Source organism: Pleurodeles waltl, chromosome 1_1 (assembly GCF_031143425.1).
Source record: "Pleurodeles waltl isolate 20211129_DDA chromosome 1_1, aPleWal1.hap1.20221129, whole genome shotgun sequence".
In the NCBI taxonomy this organism is placed as follows: Eukaryota; Metazoa; Chordata; class Amphibia; order Caudata; family Salamandridae; genus Pleurodeles; species Pleurodeles waltl.
Genome location: NC_090436.1, coordinates 538,360,656 through 538,377,202, shown reverse-complemented (window position 1 = coordinate 538,377,202; position 16,547 = coordinate 538,360,656). Strand labels below are relative to the sequence as shown.

General features: G+C 38.1%; 1 protein-coding gene across 3 annotated transcripts in view; it reads left to right on the top strand.

Annotated features, from left to right (window-relative positions):
- The window catches only part of ERAP1 (endoplasmic reticulum aminopeptidase 1), a 540,616-nt gene that overhangs the window by 106,602 nt on the left and 417,467 nt on the right, over positions 1-16,547 (top strand). For all 3 annotated transcript variants that reach the window (XM_069225890.1, XM_069225880.1, XM_069225900.1), the window contains exon 6: positions 6,021-6,175. In XM_069225890.1, coding sequence (XP_069081991.1) covers positions 6,021-6,175 — 155 coding nt within the window. The remainder of the gene's footprint in view (positions 1-6,020; positions 6,176-16,547) is intronic.

Below are 16,547 nucleotides of genomic sequence, written 5' to 3'. Positions count from 1 at the left end.
AGTCTGGCCACAGCCCTACTGACATGCGTCAGCTGCGGTATTATTGACGTGTCAGAGTTTCAGACAGATCCCGATCTCACCAACACCTAGCCCCCCTTTTCCATGTGTTGCTCATCACTGGGAATACAGGCCTATCGAATCCCTTGCTCTGTTATTCATTAGTGTAATATATATGGATGGAAGTTTAAAAAAATAATAATTTGGAATCCAGGAGTTCATATTTTACGGGTGACCCCTCTGTGAAATATGACTGTTCTTCCCATTGGTGCCAAAGGAAGTTTCTTCCACTGAGAGATCCCTACGTTTAGTGTATGATTAAAACGTGGACTCAGGATATCCCCATAAAATCTCTTAGGCACTTTTAAGATCCTTATACCTAGGTAGTTGAAATGTTCCCTTTCCCTCTTGCAGTTAACTACATTTTTGTCTGCGGGGGCTACCCATATAGCAGGTACAGGAGGGATTTTCCCCTGTTTATGTAGTATCTGGAGTGTCTTCCATAGATCTTGATTACGTGCTTCAGTCGCATCAATAATTAGTGCTGATCAGCAAAGTTTTCACAGGATATCATACATATAGAGATGTATGCTTGATCATAATGAGAGCATCGCTATAGCCACTGTGCCAGTGGCTCTAATGTAAGGGCACACAATAATGTGGATGTGGGCAGACCTACCTAGTCTCTCCGTGTATTTCAAATATTCTTGAATGCTTACTAATAACCCTCCCACTGTCCATAGATGTGTTATATTCTAGTTTAATTCATGACATAATGTGCGTCCCCAACCTTATCTTTTCCAGTATAGAGAATGTCCTTAGCCATACAGGATAGTGTTCAGTTACAGGTGGTGCAGCCGTGTTCTGCAAGTGCATATGCCATCTCCTAGTTTCACTGTATCCTACTGCCCACATCTCACTTTAAAATGTGCGTGTGCCTGTTGCCCTCTTTTTTCTTTCTTATCCATGGGAGGAGTTTACCTGACTTTCTCTGGGGCTAACATAGAATGCCCGTGACTCATTGGTAAATAGGTCCCTCTTTTAATTAACTGTTCTGTCTCTCATCAGGCGCCTGACAGAGTCTTTCTCTTCTATGTATTTCTATTGTCTCTTTTTTCCATTCCTAGTAGACCTCAATATTAAATGTCTCCCTATGTCCTGGTGTGTGAGACTCCCAGAACATTGCTTGGTGGCCACGGTTTCTGTGTTCTCCTCAAAGTGTATCTGTGTGGCAGTTTTAACATTGTCCATGGCCTCAGGCCCTATGTTTAGTCACTTTTCCCTAGTGCATGTCCCTCTGTTGTAAACCAAGTTGAAGTGAGTGACCCGATACCTCTCCTTCATTGCTGGACAGGATGCCTTCAGGAATCTACGTGCACATATGCCAGAGGTGAATATATAGTTTATCTTCAAGTGGGAAGTGGAGGCCTTAGAGTACAAAATGTACCACTCCTCTTTTAATCCTTTCTTAGGCTGTTGGCATTCCACAACATGCACTCTAGCTATTTCAACATCATGTTTTGTGTCTGGTATGTTCCATTCAGCCAACTTTGTCAGTGACTTGGTGCTCTCTCTACTTCATGTTTTCACTACTTTTGCATAAACAAATACCAAATCCAAACTTTAACTAAGGCCCCAAATTTCCGTAACCTACACAGTAGTACTGTGTGTTTAAAATGGAAGGTGAAAGCTGAGGTGCCATGGTGTCCAAAATAACGATGGACTGGGATGCGCCGAGTATTTAACGGTGATTGAGATTACCTCAAGCATTTCATCCATCTTTTTTTTTTAATACTTTAGTGTGTCTCCTAAGTCGACTGGTACGACCAGACGTGGGTCCTGTGCACTTTGTCACTGCAATCAAGCTATACCTGGCTGCTGAGCCCTAACTAGGATGAAATAGGTCCTGGGTTGCTTGGGTACCTATTCAGGGAGAACTCTGGTCTGGATTTTCAGGCTGGACGGTTCCCAGTGGAGTAGGGTCAAGACTGATTTGCATATTGCTGGGTCCAAACTGAGATGGCATGGTGTGCAAAATAATGATGGACTTGGATGAGGCCATGTGTAATTACCAGTTAAAATTAATTACTATCTATCACGTTTTTGTATACTTCATTTTCTCACCTAGCACCAAAGCGGTGGGAAAATGTGCTATTTGATCTTAGGCAAATACAGAATTACTATCAAAATGCGCCTTTTCTGTTAGTGCTTCTCTTGACTTTAGTATATAGCTTGTTTTCTCAGTGCTTTAAAACATTTTGGTGACTGAGTGCTTTACAAGTAATAAATAAATTAGACATAAAGGTCTGGCCAAAAAAAGGATGTTGCTCTCTATCATACACTGGCCACAAATCATATGGAACATGATTTAAAATTAAAAGGGTTGGAAAGGAAAAATGACTCCCAAAGAGCCACTGTTGCAAGGCAGGGATATCCCCAGTGGTGAAGGGGTTCCGTGGACGTGATGAACAAAGGATTAGGAAGTGGAGTGACTTAATAAAACAGGGAATGTGTAAGAAATTTGACTTGTTGCAAGTAATATAGACCTTTTAACAAGTACCTGCTCCGATCTAGTCAACTGCCACACATACTAAATAGGATTATGCCTAGAGAGAAATACTGTAGAACATATTCAGTCTACTGAACTATAGTGTTCTCCCTCATAAGCAAGCAAATACTAACATCATGCCCGTCCTAATGGTATAAACAGCCTGGGTGGGAAATTAGACTCAAATGTTGGACACACGCTGGACCTAAAAGAATAAGGTGATGTTTCCCCTGAGCAGTCACTAGTCATCACAAATAATAAGACGGAGCATGAGGTTAGAGCTTAGTTAGTCAAAATATTACTGTCCTATAGTCTTTCTTAGTACGAATAACTCTGACGACGAGAGAATTGGTTAGCATGCCGATTTGAAAGGATCCAGGATCAAGGTACTCAGTGTACCCATAAACATGGAAATAGGACATGGTCTCCAGATAAAATCTAGAAGACTAAATGATTTGTCATTTTTTTGATATACTGTATCTTTAAGTAAACGAAATGGATGTTACAAATCCTATACAGTATTCATAATTATTTTGGCCCTGATGAAGCAAACATATAGTCGCGAAACATGTTGGCCTTGTTTGGTTCTTAAATCTGGATTAGTGTGCAACTTCAGAAACAGTTCTTGAATAAATATATCCAGTATTTTTTTTTAATAACCCCTATAGGAGTCCTGTGTTATGTTGGCACTCAAGAAAGGCCATATGGCAGCAACATTTTTACTAACTTAACTCTGACCTCAATCTGTGAAAGCTAGTGTTCACCAGTAAATCTTTATTTCCTATAGAGAATGATAGAAGCTTCAAAGTCATGTGCATATAAATCATATATATGCCCGACTTGTTTACCTTAAAGAGACTACTCAAGATGGGCAGGGGCACTGCACATATAGGGAGCAATGGAGCAAGCAGATATACTACTACCTAGTGACTCCACCAATAATTATGGTAAAAAGAGTCATTGCAAACTTCAAGACCTCGCCACCCCCATGAAGGCACAGTGGAAACAGAATGGGCTTAGGCCCATTCAGCAGGCACAGTTCTTTCTAATAGAGGCTTTCGGAATAAATGCTGAAATATCTTTAAAATTAATTTAAAACACCCAAGCCAATTACAGTGATGCAGACACCAAATAGAAGGTGCGAATGTGAGAGAGAGGGAGGAGTGAGGCATCCCATAGGCTAAAGAGGTGCAGATCATGCAGGGTTAAATTTAGAGTCTATCCTCTTGGCTAAAATGGACACTGTTGTAATCAATAATTTACATCAAATCTGGATTTTGCTGTAATTGCATCGTGTCTCTGGTCACTGAAATCAGGTAGCTTTTCCATATAATGGTAGTAAAATAAAATGTTTGATTGCTCTCTGATTGGAATGAGTATAGCCCGGCTGAGAAAGAACCTCCGAGTTCTCCCAAACAGAATTTGGTGATAGACGTTATTGAGTCTTGCATAAATTCGTAAAATACTGGGGCACGTAACCATAGAACTTATGAAATATTTAGAAAGGTATTGTAGTGGGGATAAGCTAATAGTCTGAAGCATGTGATGGACAGAGTAATGCATGATTTAAAAAAAAGAGAGACGAAACAATTGCCAACTTGAGTCATCTGGGATTGACATCTGGGGAGAGAGAGGAAGTAAATACTTAAGCTAAATAAGAACATAAGCCTGATTTAGAACTTGGCGAATGCAGTCATAAACGTGATGGCTAGCCTGCCTGTCTTTTTACAGGGGCATTATATTTGAATGCACTTGTAATAGGAGTGACAGGATACTTGTCACGTTTGTGACGGAGTACCTGTCTGTCAATTTCTAAATCAGGCCAATAGTAATGAGTGGATGAGCAAAGGCACCACCGGATTGTAGGAGAAGGCACTGGATGTTTTTTATTTCATGCTGCCCCTTTTAATGGCCTTTTGTCTCAATGTGATCGACTGCGTAGATTTCGTAAGAAATGCAAAGGAGGAGACAGTTTAGAAGGGGGTGAGCCTTGTGGATCGAGGGATAATCACCGGACTACTGATATTCCACCCAACAGAGAAATATTTAGTGGGCAGCTGTGCTTAGGGTGTTAGTCCACATGAATGCATCGAGGTTTGGCTGGAAGAAAGAGGCATGAGACAAACAAAAAGGGATGAGAGAGATATGTTACAGCGTGAAAGGAAGTTAGAAATGGCACAGCTACCCACCGTGAAGTGCTGGGAAATCATAGAAAACAGCACTGCGGGTAGAAGACCGCCTCATCTGTTTTCAAAATGTCACCATCCAGCTCTCATATGCAGCCTTTCTACCATATTTTTAGCCACAAGCCAATTGCTTGAAGGGATTTTGAGGGGAGGAAAGATGAAGGGCTTTTCATTGCCTGAGTGCATCTGGGCCCCAGCATTATCACCATTAATGGAGGTTTTTGCCTTCGCCACAGTGTGCTGAACACTGGATGTGAGCACTGACCAAGTCCTCAGTGGCTTAAAGTGGGTTCAGGGCCTAATAGTAGACTCCCAACAGAGCTACTAATGGGAAGACAAAATGTGCTTTGAGCACATTGAATATGCAGGATGCAGAGCCTTGCACATTGTGCTCCAGGACGTGAGGGTAACGGGAAGAAGGCAAATTTGTATGCCATAGGTCCGTGTGGCCGGTTATGCACCACAGTGACTCTTTACTGAAGTTTGTGTCAAGGGTTTGGGCCCATCCAGGAGGGATCCCAACAAGTCAAAGTTCACGAGTGAACTTCATGACTTCGATGACAATACATACATATGCTGAGGGCTAGGAAGTAATGGGCAGAAGGGAGAGTCAACTAAGGCCCTTCGTGAGGTACGACACTTACTCCAAGTCATCACACTTACCCCAAGAGAGTCACAAGGTCATAGGTTTGCTGAGCAGATTGTGTGGGAATCCGCGTGAGAGCTCCACTTATTAGTACTGTCAGTGGGTACCTTTTTCTTCTTTCGACAGAATGACTTGGATCCACCTTCAAATTCTGAATCATTAAATAAACCCACTCTTGGGAATCTTACTATGATGTGGCACAAGAATAAAAAACTATGACCTAATGAGACACAATGAATGTTTCTCTAATGCATTTAAAAGTCACTGTAAATAAAGAACCCTATTCTACCCACATACCCGTCTACGTTATCCATACCAGAGACTTTTACACTGGCTGCCATGATTACCAGGCTGCTGGCACACCAGTGGGAAGAGGACAGAGATTGGGACAGGGCAGTAGAATAATCTGGCTAGGTTTGAGCCCTACACAAATGTGTTCCATTGTCATTGTGAACAGCTGTTACATGGAAGTGATGAAGAAATTCTGAAAAGGTTAGTATACACTTTGTTTTTTAAACTTTTTTACTTTAAGTTTTTTTAAAGTTTTTTTTTTATACATAACACGTGTTATTCTGGCTAATGATTACTTAGTGGGGAGAATGCCTAGAGTATGGTGACCTGTAATTACACGTTTGTTTTACAGACCTAGTCGCTATTCCTGACTTCCAGTCTGGGGCAATGGAAAACTGGGGCCTGACCACGTACCGGGAAACCGCTTTGCTGTTCCATCCAGAATCTTCCACCGCATCCAATAAACTCAGTATAACTATGACTGTGGCTCATGAACTGGCTCACCAGGTAATATCTGTGGGTGGTGGAAAGCGTACTTGAGCATTTTATTTTAAAGTTTGGCGTTTCGTTATGTACTTTTAAATAGTTTTAATAAATTGGATCAATTCAGAAAGCTTTTGGCTAGCAGAAACTCACTTGTACATGGGAATAGTCAGAAGTATTGCACAATTTCTGTACACGGCTTGCCAAGAGATACACATGAAGGAGCATATGCTGTACGTGTGTGTGTTTATGCATGCCACATGTACGAATATGTACAGTTGTAGATGAGTATTATAAGCTGCATACCTTCCGGGGGTCTAATTTAGGAAGGAGGAAGCGACCAAGTACATGCCAACCTACTAGGAATGGGTGGAATTTATAAGAAATATTTATTTTGAAGATATTATTACCAATCTTTAAACATTTTTCAAGTTCGTGAACCGTGCTTAACTGTATGCACATGACACCTATGCAGAGAAAATGGGGAAATTCAGCCGCCTCATTAATTCTATATTTATGTATGCAAATTATGAAATAAAATTAAAAGTATGTTTTTATTCGGCTTCATTCCTTACTCCTGCTGTTTGCAAGTAACTTATGTTATTATTTGCTACAATCAACCAATTTTTTGCTACTTAAGTTACCGACTTCCAAGGGATGTCAGGCTACTTGGTTCCTGGTTCATTCAATGCTATGTCTAAGTCCTTCATTTAGAGCCTGAAAGAGCGTGAGCTCCACTATATCTTAGCAGGGATGGCGCCATTCCATACCAGCGTTTATCGCACCTTCATTTGGAAGTGGAGGAAACCACGTTTCTATCGACCGAAAAACCATAAGAATAAGTTGTCTTTTTCTATGTTAATCACTAGACCTTTATTTTCGTAATAAGCACATTACACACATTGAGCTAGCACAGCAGGCATACACTTCAGTCCAGTATCAGCAGGTCACTTGCATACATAAACTTGGAAAGCCTCTGGTACCAACATTTGAAAGGCAACCACCTGCCTAACTCAGTGTTGGGCAGTGTTTCCATCTAGAGCTACTTTCTAGTCAAATAAGACCCTCGAATCCGGACTCCAGGCTAATCAGCTATCTGCCCCTCTTATTCTGCAATGAATAGAACTAGCTTTTGCAGTGAAGGTCATTGGGGGCAAGAGATATTAGAAAACATTTGCTTGGAAAACGTTGATATGATCTTTCACAGGTTATTCTTTTGAAAGTGTTCAGGGAATCTCCGGCTAAGCTTGAGCGTCCACATTTTTCAGTGCAACTAACTGTTTGGACATGGTCTGGGTTACTCAATGACTTCAGAGCATGCGAGCAGCAAGGGAGTTACACCGGACTCTCACTTTTACAATGAAGTCGATTTCTGATGGTAAGCACAGCTTAAAAATAGGCATACCTTTTAAAAAATAAATAAATAAAATGGCCATGCAGGTTGCTGTTAGGACGCTTATCCTTTTGTGGATAAAAAGTCTTGCAAGGGAAGTGATGAACTTAAAAGTTGCGCATTGGTATGCTGGATTTTGATACAACTTCTTCATAGCGTTATTTTGGGTGCACACCTTTAGTAGCATTCGTGTTTGCTGTATATGAACATCAACAGCAATCATTGGTCTCGTGCAAATATTCTGTGAAGGTTATCACCCAAAATGCGCAAATGTAATGTTGAAAGAAAGTTAGGTGGATAATATCAGACATTTCAGAGCTCTAGTAGACTTATCTAAATTCTACTTGAATATAGTCCAACAAAGTCCTTAAGTATTACATAATTCTCCAGTCACAGCAGTGCTGTGCTACTGACAATTGCCTTTGTTGCTCTCAAGTTGTCATGCATCACAGAGAGACCTATTTGGTGAGAAGTGTTTTATTGTCCTTTGCTGTTCAACTGAAGGTAACAGTTTTCTATGGTGAGTTTAATCACACAAAATAATAATTATCACAGCTATCAGTCATGACATTATCATGCTTTCCACCAAAGGGCATGTCAGGTGTAAAATAGGTTAAACATAAGTCTATGTTGCCCTTACATTGAAATTGAGTGAAAGTCTTATTATATGTAGCCTCCAAAGGTCAGCAGATGATGCAGTGCATTAAAAACAAGAAACATTCCCCAGACTGGAAGTGAAATGTACACTAGTCACATATGTGTCTACCATTAAGTTGACAAAGGATGGAATACATTTGCATACATGAGAATAACCAAATAAAACTAATTACATATACATAGCACAATTTAAGATACTTTACTTATAGTTTCAAAAAGAGTATTAAAAAAATAGTGCAACAGCATATCAACAGTTATTATTATTATTACATGTTTTGGGCTTTGTAATTAATATGCGAATAGATGGCATACAAAAAAGTGTGGTGCATAGTGCAAATATAATGCTATCAAATATCTCCCTTAAATAAATAAGGTCCAGAATTTGCTAATCTAAACTCAAATTGCTGCTAAAATATATATTGGACATAGCTGGGCATTTTACTATTCACACACAATGCAGGACCAAGACATTATACTTATTTATCAGGCTTCCATTATTGCACATAATGCGAATCGGTCTTAATACTGACCATCACAAAACATTTCCCAAATTGGTAACATTATTGAATATTATCACAATTCATTATAGAGCTTAACAGTTCTTCAACTTTTTGAATGTTAATTTATTCAAAAACTGTCATTAAACGTCTTTTCCTATCCAATACAAATATTTATAGAAAATCAAGAGATGTGTAAGTGTGGCTATACCATCTTTACTGAAATGACCTAGTAATATATTGCCTGAGTTTAGTCCAATGTCACTGTTAGATTATTTCTAAAAAGTAAAGGATGAAACGTGGCCCAAACGCAGCTTCAGTATCCACTGTCTAATATTTCTATCCCATCTTCTAAATTCATCTGTATATTTCTGGTAATTTCAACCTTAGATTTATTATTACTCTCACTGTTCTCTAGGTCTGTATTGTTGCATAGCTTTTCCAACACCTTTTTTAAATAACCTTTTCCTAAAGAGCTGAGGGTGCTTTGCTGGGCCAGTGTAAGCAAGTGGATCATCCCTCATTTTAATTTTCTCTAAACTTAGCATCCAAGATATACCTTTTTCAGACAGAATGCCATTTTTAGTGATACATCCTATTATATATTCTGCAGATAAAAAAAGTATGCCAATTACTCTTTATTCTCCAATTATACTTACGTTTTGTATTCAACAGACGAAGCGCCAACGTTAAAGTGCAATTCACTGACGCATTCATTGGACGAAGCCCTTTTCCAAATATTCATCTCTGTTTTCTCACCACATTTCATCTGCTTTTCCTCTATTAACTCGCACCAATACAGTAATAAATTAAATATCTTCATATTGTAAGGCACTTAGAATCTCTACAGATTTAGTACCATGTTCCTGGACTGTCTGAGCCTGAGTCCCAGGCACTGCTGTGCCTCTTTGTTTCTGTGACTGAAAATGTATTTTAAAAGAAAGTGTGTTACTAAAAAATATTTCCCAAAACAGATATAGTTTCCACTATGTGACCATCTAACTACCATGTAGATCTTATCCTTGTCAATTTGTTTTTGAAAATTCATTAAGTTGGCCCTGTAGACCAACGGGGGTAAAATCAATTAAAATAATATCATCTGCTTAAGATATATGGGACACATATTCCTCCCCCAGTTTCAGTGGGATTGACTGGCCTTTGCCATATATTTTGGCCTGTCTGTAATATATGTGGAAAAACAAAAGGGGTGCGAGTATGCAACCTTATCAAGACCCATTTGGAGTTTCAGTTTTTCTTGACAGCAAGCCATTATTTCCCAACTAAATCTGGGTCTGTAAGCTCTCACAAAGGTTGCTAATCAGTTTCAATAATCCAGGAGCAATACCCCATCTGTTCATTTTTGTCCCCATAGATATAACCAATTTACCGTATCAAATGCAGTTGATAACCAATATACATGACATACAAAGGTTGATTTTTAATTAAAACATATTTCTCGGCTAAACGTTTAAAAAACAAAATCCGTCCACAGTAGAGTGATCTTTCCTGTACCCTATTTAAAATTTCAGAAGCACCTTTGCATCTTCAACCCATTCTTCCAGAAATTTTAGAAGGTGCTTGGAATAACGTATACTAGTAGTATCTAACAGCTTTATTATCCAATAATTAAATAATTATGAAAAGCCTTACATGGGTTCTTTTTATAGATTTGTACCTATATACTAACTTTCCATGACTCTGAAATTCTAGCTTCCTTAATAACTTCATTAAACAAAACAGTAATGCTTGTGCCCAGGGCTGTGCATTCCATTTGAATATAGTTGCGGTCATTTTATCTGGTCCTTGCTCTCTAGAGCCCTTGAATGCCATTATTAGATTGTTTACGTTTTATTGTTGGTATGAAATCTTCTTGTGTTAATTTTGCTGAAGCATGATCACCACAAACGCCAACAATATCCAAATGTCAGACAGTCTCCTTTTCTTTAACACTATATAGTGCTATAATGTGTTACCCAAGTATCTTCATCGACTGCGCTTACCAGCATCTTACTTATTCTAAGCACTTTTCCTATAAGTTCCTGATAAATGTTGGGCCATTTCTCTCATAATGCCTTCTGACCTTTTGTTTCATATTTCTTCCCAGCCTATTCTTCTAAATTCAGATATATACTTTTTCCTGTACAGCTGCCCCATAGGGTCCCTCAGTGTTCGGTCTATTTTAAAAGCTCTCTAATTATTACTATTTAATCTCACTCTTGCTGTGTCTATTGCACGCCAGAATCTTGCATCGTCTGAGTGGGCCCTGATCTTAACTGTATTTTCCCCCCAGTCTTTGGACTTCTTACATTTTTTTATCATCAGCTATTACTTCCTTATTTTTATGGTTATTGTGTCCTAATATAAGGTCATAAATCATCTTTTCACTTTGAGCCTTGAACCTAAGGGACCAAATGATCCTTCAATTATTCTTGCAACAAATATATATTAGCAAAGGTTGCTCTTTTATTGGCGTAGTCATGCACAGTTAATTCTATGGGTCTATTATTGCTCCCTGCCTGCTCATCCACCACCATATCTTCAATAATAGAGAAGTCTTCTGATGATACATCTGCATAATCAGTGACTGACTATGTTCTCCTGTTGTCAAAAGTATTATTTACACGTTGATCCCCAGGAACTTTCCCATTAATAATGGTCATGATGTGAGTGTTTAATATACGTTTTAATTTGCAGTCTGCACCATCAAAGTTTCTACCTCTGGATGGCTTGGGATACCTAGACATTTTTCATGGCTTTGCTGTACCTTTTTCAAAGTTTCTGACAAAGTGAATTTATTAGTATAACCCCCAATAATAACATTGTGACTGTAGGATATTTAAATCAACTCTTCTCTGTTAGATCTCCAAACCTTTTTTCAGTGGCAGACATTAACTATAATTCATTTTCTTGAATTATACCCATTATTACCATTAGTAATACACTTCTATATCTCATTTGGTCTAACCTCAGCTACTGTTTTTTAATAATCCATATCTTCATTAAAAAGTATCTGACTAATGAGATCCGTTTTGACTGCAACACGTTTCACCAATTCACCTACTGCACACCCAAAGATACTTTTTTCAGCTACTATTTATATATAAAGGGCAAAACTCCAAAGTTGGAGAGGGTCCAATTTTGCTATTCTCCTGTGTAAATGCCTTGATTATAAAATGGGGGACTTAGCCAGAGGACAAGGACCCAAACGTCCTCTAAAGAAGAGAATGCAAAGTCAAAAAGAGGTAAAGTCCCACTCAAGAGTTCTTGAAAATATCAAATTCGAAGTTTATTGCAATACTTATTCCAACATTTTGCTTCCAAACATTCCAAGACAGTCACTTCATTTCCTTATGCGAAAGCATTTCCTTTTTACAAAAGCAGCATCCAATCAAATGGCGCAAGAAGAGAGAAGGAAAAAGCCAAGCCAACACGTGTTTCGCCCCCTCTGGCATTATAAGCCGGGGCTTTTTCAAGGCTGGAAAAGAAAAAGAAATCAACGCTTGTTGATGGTCTGGAGAAAGATAATAAAAAGAAAGAAAAAGAGGAAATTATCCATAGGCCTTCACGAGCCCTTCAATTTATGTGCAAAAGAACGAGATGCTGTGCAAAGAATGTCACCGATATTGTGCAAAGAAGTCAGCGATGAAGGAAACGCTGTCTGTGATGAGTAGTTTTACACTAGAACATAAGTTACAGGATAATTGTACAAAAAGTAGTGATAGGGCATCTAGTGCTCAGGTCTAGACAAAGCTGTTCAATATCCCAAGAAAAGGTAGAAGTAAAAGTAAAAGTATGCACCCGTGCTAAAATAAATAATGAAAAGGAATACTATAGAGTCAGTTACATGAACAAGTAAGGAACAATTGATTTAAACTAAACGTGAGAATAAGTATGCTCTGAACAGTTTACCAAACACATTATATTTTGGGGGCGATACATTGATGATATCTTGCTTATATGGCAAGGTTCCAAAGCTTTTCTCCAACAATTCATTCAGTCTCTTACACCAAACCCTTGGGACATAGATGTAACCTATCAAATTTCTAACTCTTCAATGACATCAGCCAATTCTATTCTCCATGCTACCAGTTGCCACTCATCTAGCACTATTAGAAATATACCAAAAGGAGAATTTAGACGAGCTAGACTTAACTGTACCAGTACCTCAGACTATGATAACACGTCTTCTGAAATGACTAAGAGACTTATATCAAGGGGGTATATTAAGGCCTCTTTAGACACCATCAGAGCTGAAGTGCGAAACATGGATCGGAACTTACTTTTGAACAAACATAAAAAAACTACTAAGAACGAATCGGTTCGTTTTATCACCACTTTTCACAATGGTCATAATTACATTCGCAAATCACTTAAAAAATTTTGGTTCTTACTTTCGAACAACCCCTCGATAAATCAATATATTACTAATCACCCCCAAATTGGCTTCAGGAGGGCACCTAACCTTCGGAATAAACTTTGTCCTTCCTTTTTTCAACATAGACCTTCCACTACTTTCTTACCTTCAAAACCAAAAGGATTTTTCACCTGTAGCAAATGCTCTGTTTGCAAACTGGGCCTTTCTAAATCTACACTGGTTAACATCAATAATCACACACATCGGATTTCTGACTTTATTAACTGTGCCAGTACTTATGTCATCTATGCCATTTGGTGTCCTTGTAACTTAACCTATATAGGCAGTACGATTCGTCCTTTAAAAATCAGAATTCAGGAGCACTTTCGAAACATACAAAAATCGGACACTCAAGCACCACTGGTTGAACATTTCAATAAATGTCATTCACAACAATGTACTTTCACTTTCAGTGGTTTACAACGCATCTCACCCTCTTTGCGAGGTGGAAATAGGTCCCTGCGACTACGTCAAGAAGAAAGTCGTCTTATTATCAAATATGATACAGTTAACAAGGGTCTCAACAAAGATTATGAATGGCACTTCTGGTTATTGTAAAAAGGACTTCCACATTATATTTACACACTGGTATATTTCATGTTCTCTGCAATTATGTGTACATGAAATAGGTCTTTGTTTTAACTTTATTGTAAGAAAGCTCTATATAGATTATTGTTTGTCTTAATACCTTCTTTTTACGTCTGTCTTTACTCTCCCCAATATTTTAGTATTTCTTGGTATTTGATTAAACAAGCGTATATTTAGACCTACTGGTTACCTATTAAGCAACCGAAGATTGAATTTCACTCATCCCTCTTATTATTGTTTAACCTTTTTTCTTTTTTCTTTTTTCTTTTCAACTCTGTTCCTTACTCTTTATCTAATTAGGTGTTGTGCCCACTATTTTATATGCCTTAGCGAATACAACTGTGCTCAAAAAGGATGAATATGTATTGTTCTTGGATTGGTCTTTACGATCGCTTACACTGTATAAAATGGCAGCCGCCATTTTCTTCCTTTTCTCACGAGTTAGTAACAACAATAGTCCGTCGTCTGTTTCCTTTCGAAACCGTACGACGCTAGAAACTCCTTACCTGATAAAAGCTTGCCTAATTGCAAGCGCGACGCTTAACGCGTCCGTTCCTCGCTGCAATGGCTCCTCGCCCTGATTGTTGGCGTTTTTGATACTTATGTAACTTTGAAGGTAAGATGTAGGAATGTTTCTTGTTACACATAGATTCTCGGCCCATCTGACATTATGTTTTCCTTTAGACTTATTAATACAATCACTTAATAAGACAGTCTTCCCGAGTAATGGGACCTGCCATATTTCGAAGGCATGCTCACTATTATCTTTCATTACCATTTGTGAATTTCAGGCATAACGATACTATAACATGTTTTCCTTTTCTTTAAATTTGAATATGCCTTGATATTTGTGTAATTTAGTTAACAACAGATAGTGTCTTATATTACAGATGTATTCTTTTCCTTAAATCAGAATATGCCGCAATATTTGTGTAATCTACTTAACAACAATTAGTGATTTACATTAAAGATGCATACTTATTCTCACGTTTAGTTTAAATCAATTGTTCCTTACTTATTCATGTAACTGACTCTATAGTATTCCTTTTCATTATTTATTTTAGCACGGGTGCATACTTTTAATTTTACTTCTACCTTTTCTTGGGATATTGAACAGCTTTGTCTAGACCTGAGCACTAGATGCCCTATCACTACTTTTTGTACAATTATCCTGTAACTTATGTTCTAGTGTAAAACTACTCATCACAGACCGCGTTTCCTTCATCGCTGACTTCTTTGCACAATATCGGTGACATTCTTTGCACAGCATCTCGTTCTTTTGCACATAAATTGAAGGGCTCTTGAAGGCCTATGGATAATTTCCTCTTTTTCTTTTTCTTTTTCTTTCTTTTTATTATCTTTCTCCAGACCATCAACAAGCGTTGATTTCTTTTTCTTTTCCAGCCTTGAAAAAGCCCCGGCTTATAATGCCAGAGGGGGCGAAAGACGTGTTGGCTTGGCTTTTTCCTTCTCTCTTCTTGCGCCATTTGATTGGATGCTGCTTTTGTAGAAAGGAAATGCTTTCGCATAAGGAAATGAAGTGACTTTCTTGGAATGTTTGGAAGCAAAATGTTGAAATAAGTATTGCAATAAACTTCGAATTTGGTATTTATATATAAAGTAATCTTTTAAAACTACAACTTCACTTGCCATGTTCCCTGTAACATCACTACTGTCAGCTCCTTTACCTTTAATTTTGATTCTAAATGCTGCCAATTTCTTTTAAAACGAGCAATATCCCAGACCATAAAATGAAGAGTTTTGCAATCTTTTTTAATTTCAGCCATGATCCAATTCCATTCACTTAGGTCTTGTTCTACTTCCCATGTTTGATGGTGGGCCTGTAAATATCCTTCTTTCAGTGTCTGTTTTGGCAATAAAATATATTTGACTTGCACAATCGCCTACAGTCTCCTTTGTGCTTCCACCTAGCTTTCCCATTTTGCGTCATTGATATCACACCCCCTACTGTCATCCCCAGAGCCTTCCTTACTATACTGCTGAATCTGCTGATCCTTATGCTCATCGTATATGTCAAAACATATTATCTTCAATCATCAAGAGATTTTAAGACTTGTTCAAAAACAAGCTTTGAATAAAAAGGGATCCATGGCATTAGGCCACTCTATCCCTCAAACACTTTATTTAGTAAGCTCAAGCAATGCTATTTCACCTGTTATTTTAGACAGTCTTGGTATCCTATTAAGGATCAAGATTATTTCCCCCCCATTAAGATATGGACTTGTTGTCCACTCAGCAAATATATCAACTATTTGTAAGATCAAATGATTGTCACTTATATTCCAGAGATCAATCAAATTTTCACGTTATTTTTATCAGATGAACTAATTCATCAGACCTTGACTCAGGATCAATAATCAATTGTACCCTATTATTATTAATAAGAGGCACCTGTGCTGCTAATTGCACATGGATAGGATGATCTTTATGTATTTCAGATACCAACAGGTCAATCTATCCCTATTCTGTTTCTTGCTCCAGAAGATTTATTTCACCATTCCTTGTTGCACTTCTGCTTCACATTTTTCAACTAAATAATACTTTGTTTTCATAATTGCATCTAAATCATCATTTATCTCCTCCATATAATTAGTAGAGGCTAATCCCAACACACCTTACTTAGTCCTTTTTTGCTAATCCTTCACCACTTTCTCCTATTCAATTTACTTTTACTGTTTTTATCTCCACCTATCTGTGTATTGCCTTCTGTAGTGGCATTAGTCCCCTCCAACCACTTGTTTTTGAGTGGGGCCTGGACTTTTTAGTTCTAGAGCTGCTAAAACTTGATTCTGAGTATCATTTACCTTAGATCCCTCCTGCTGTCAC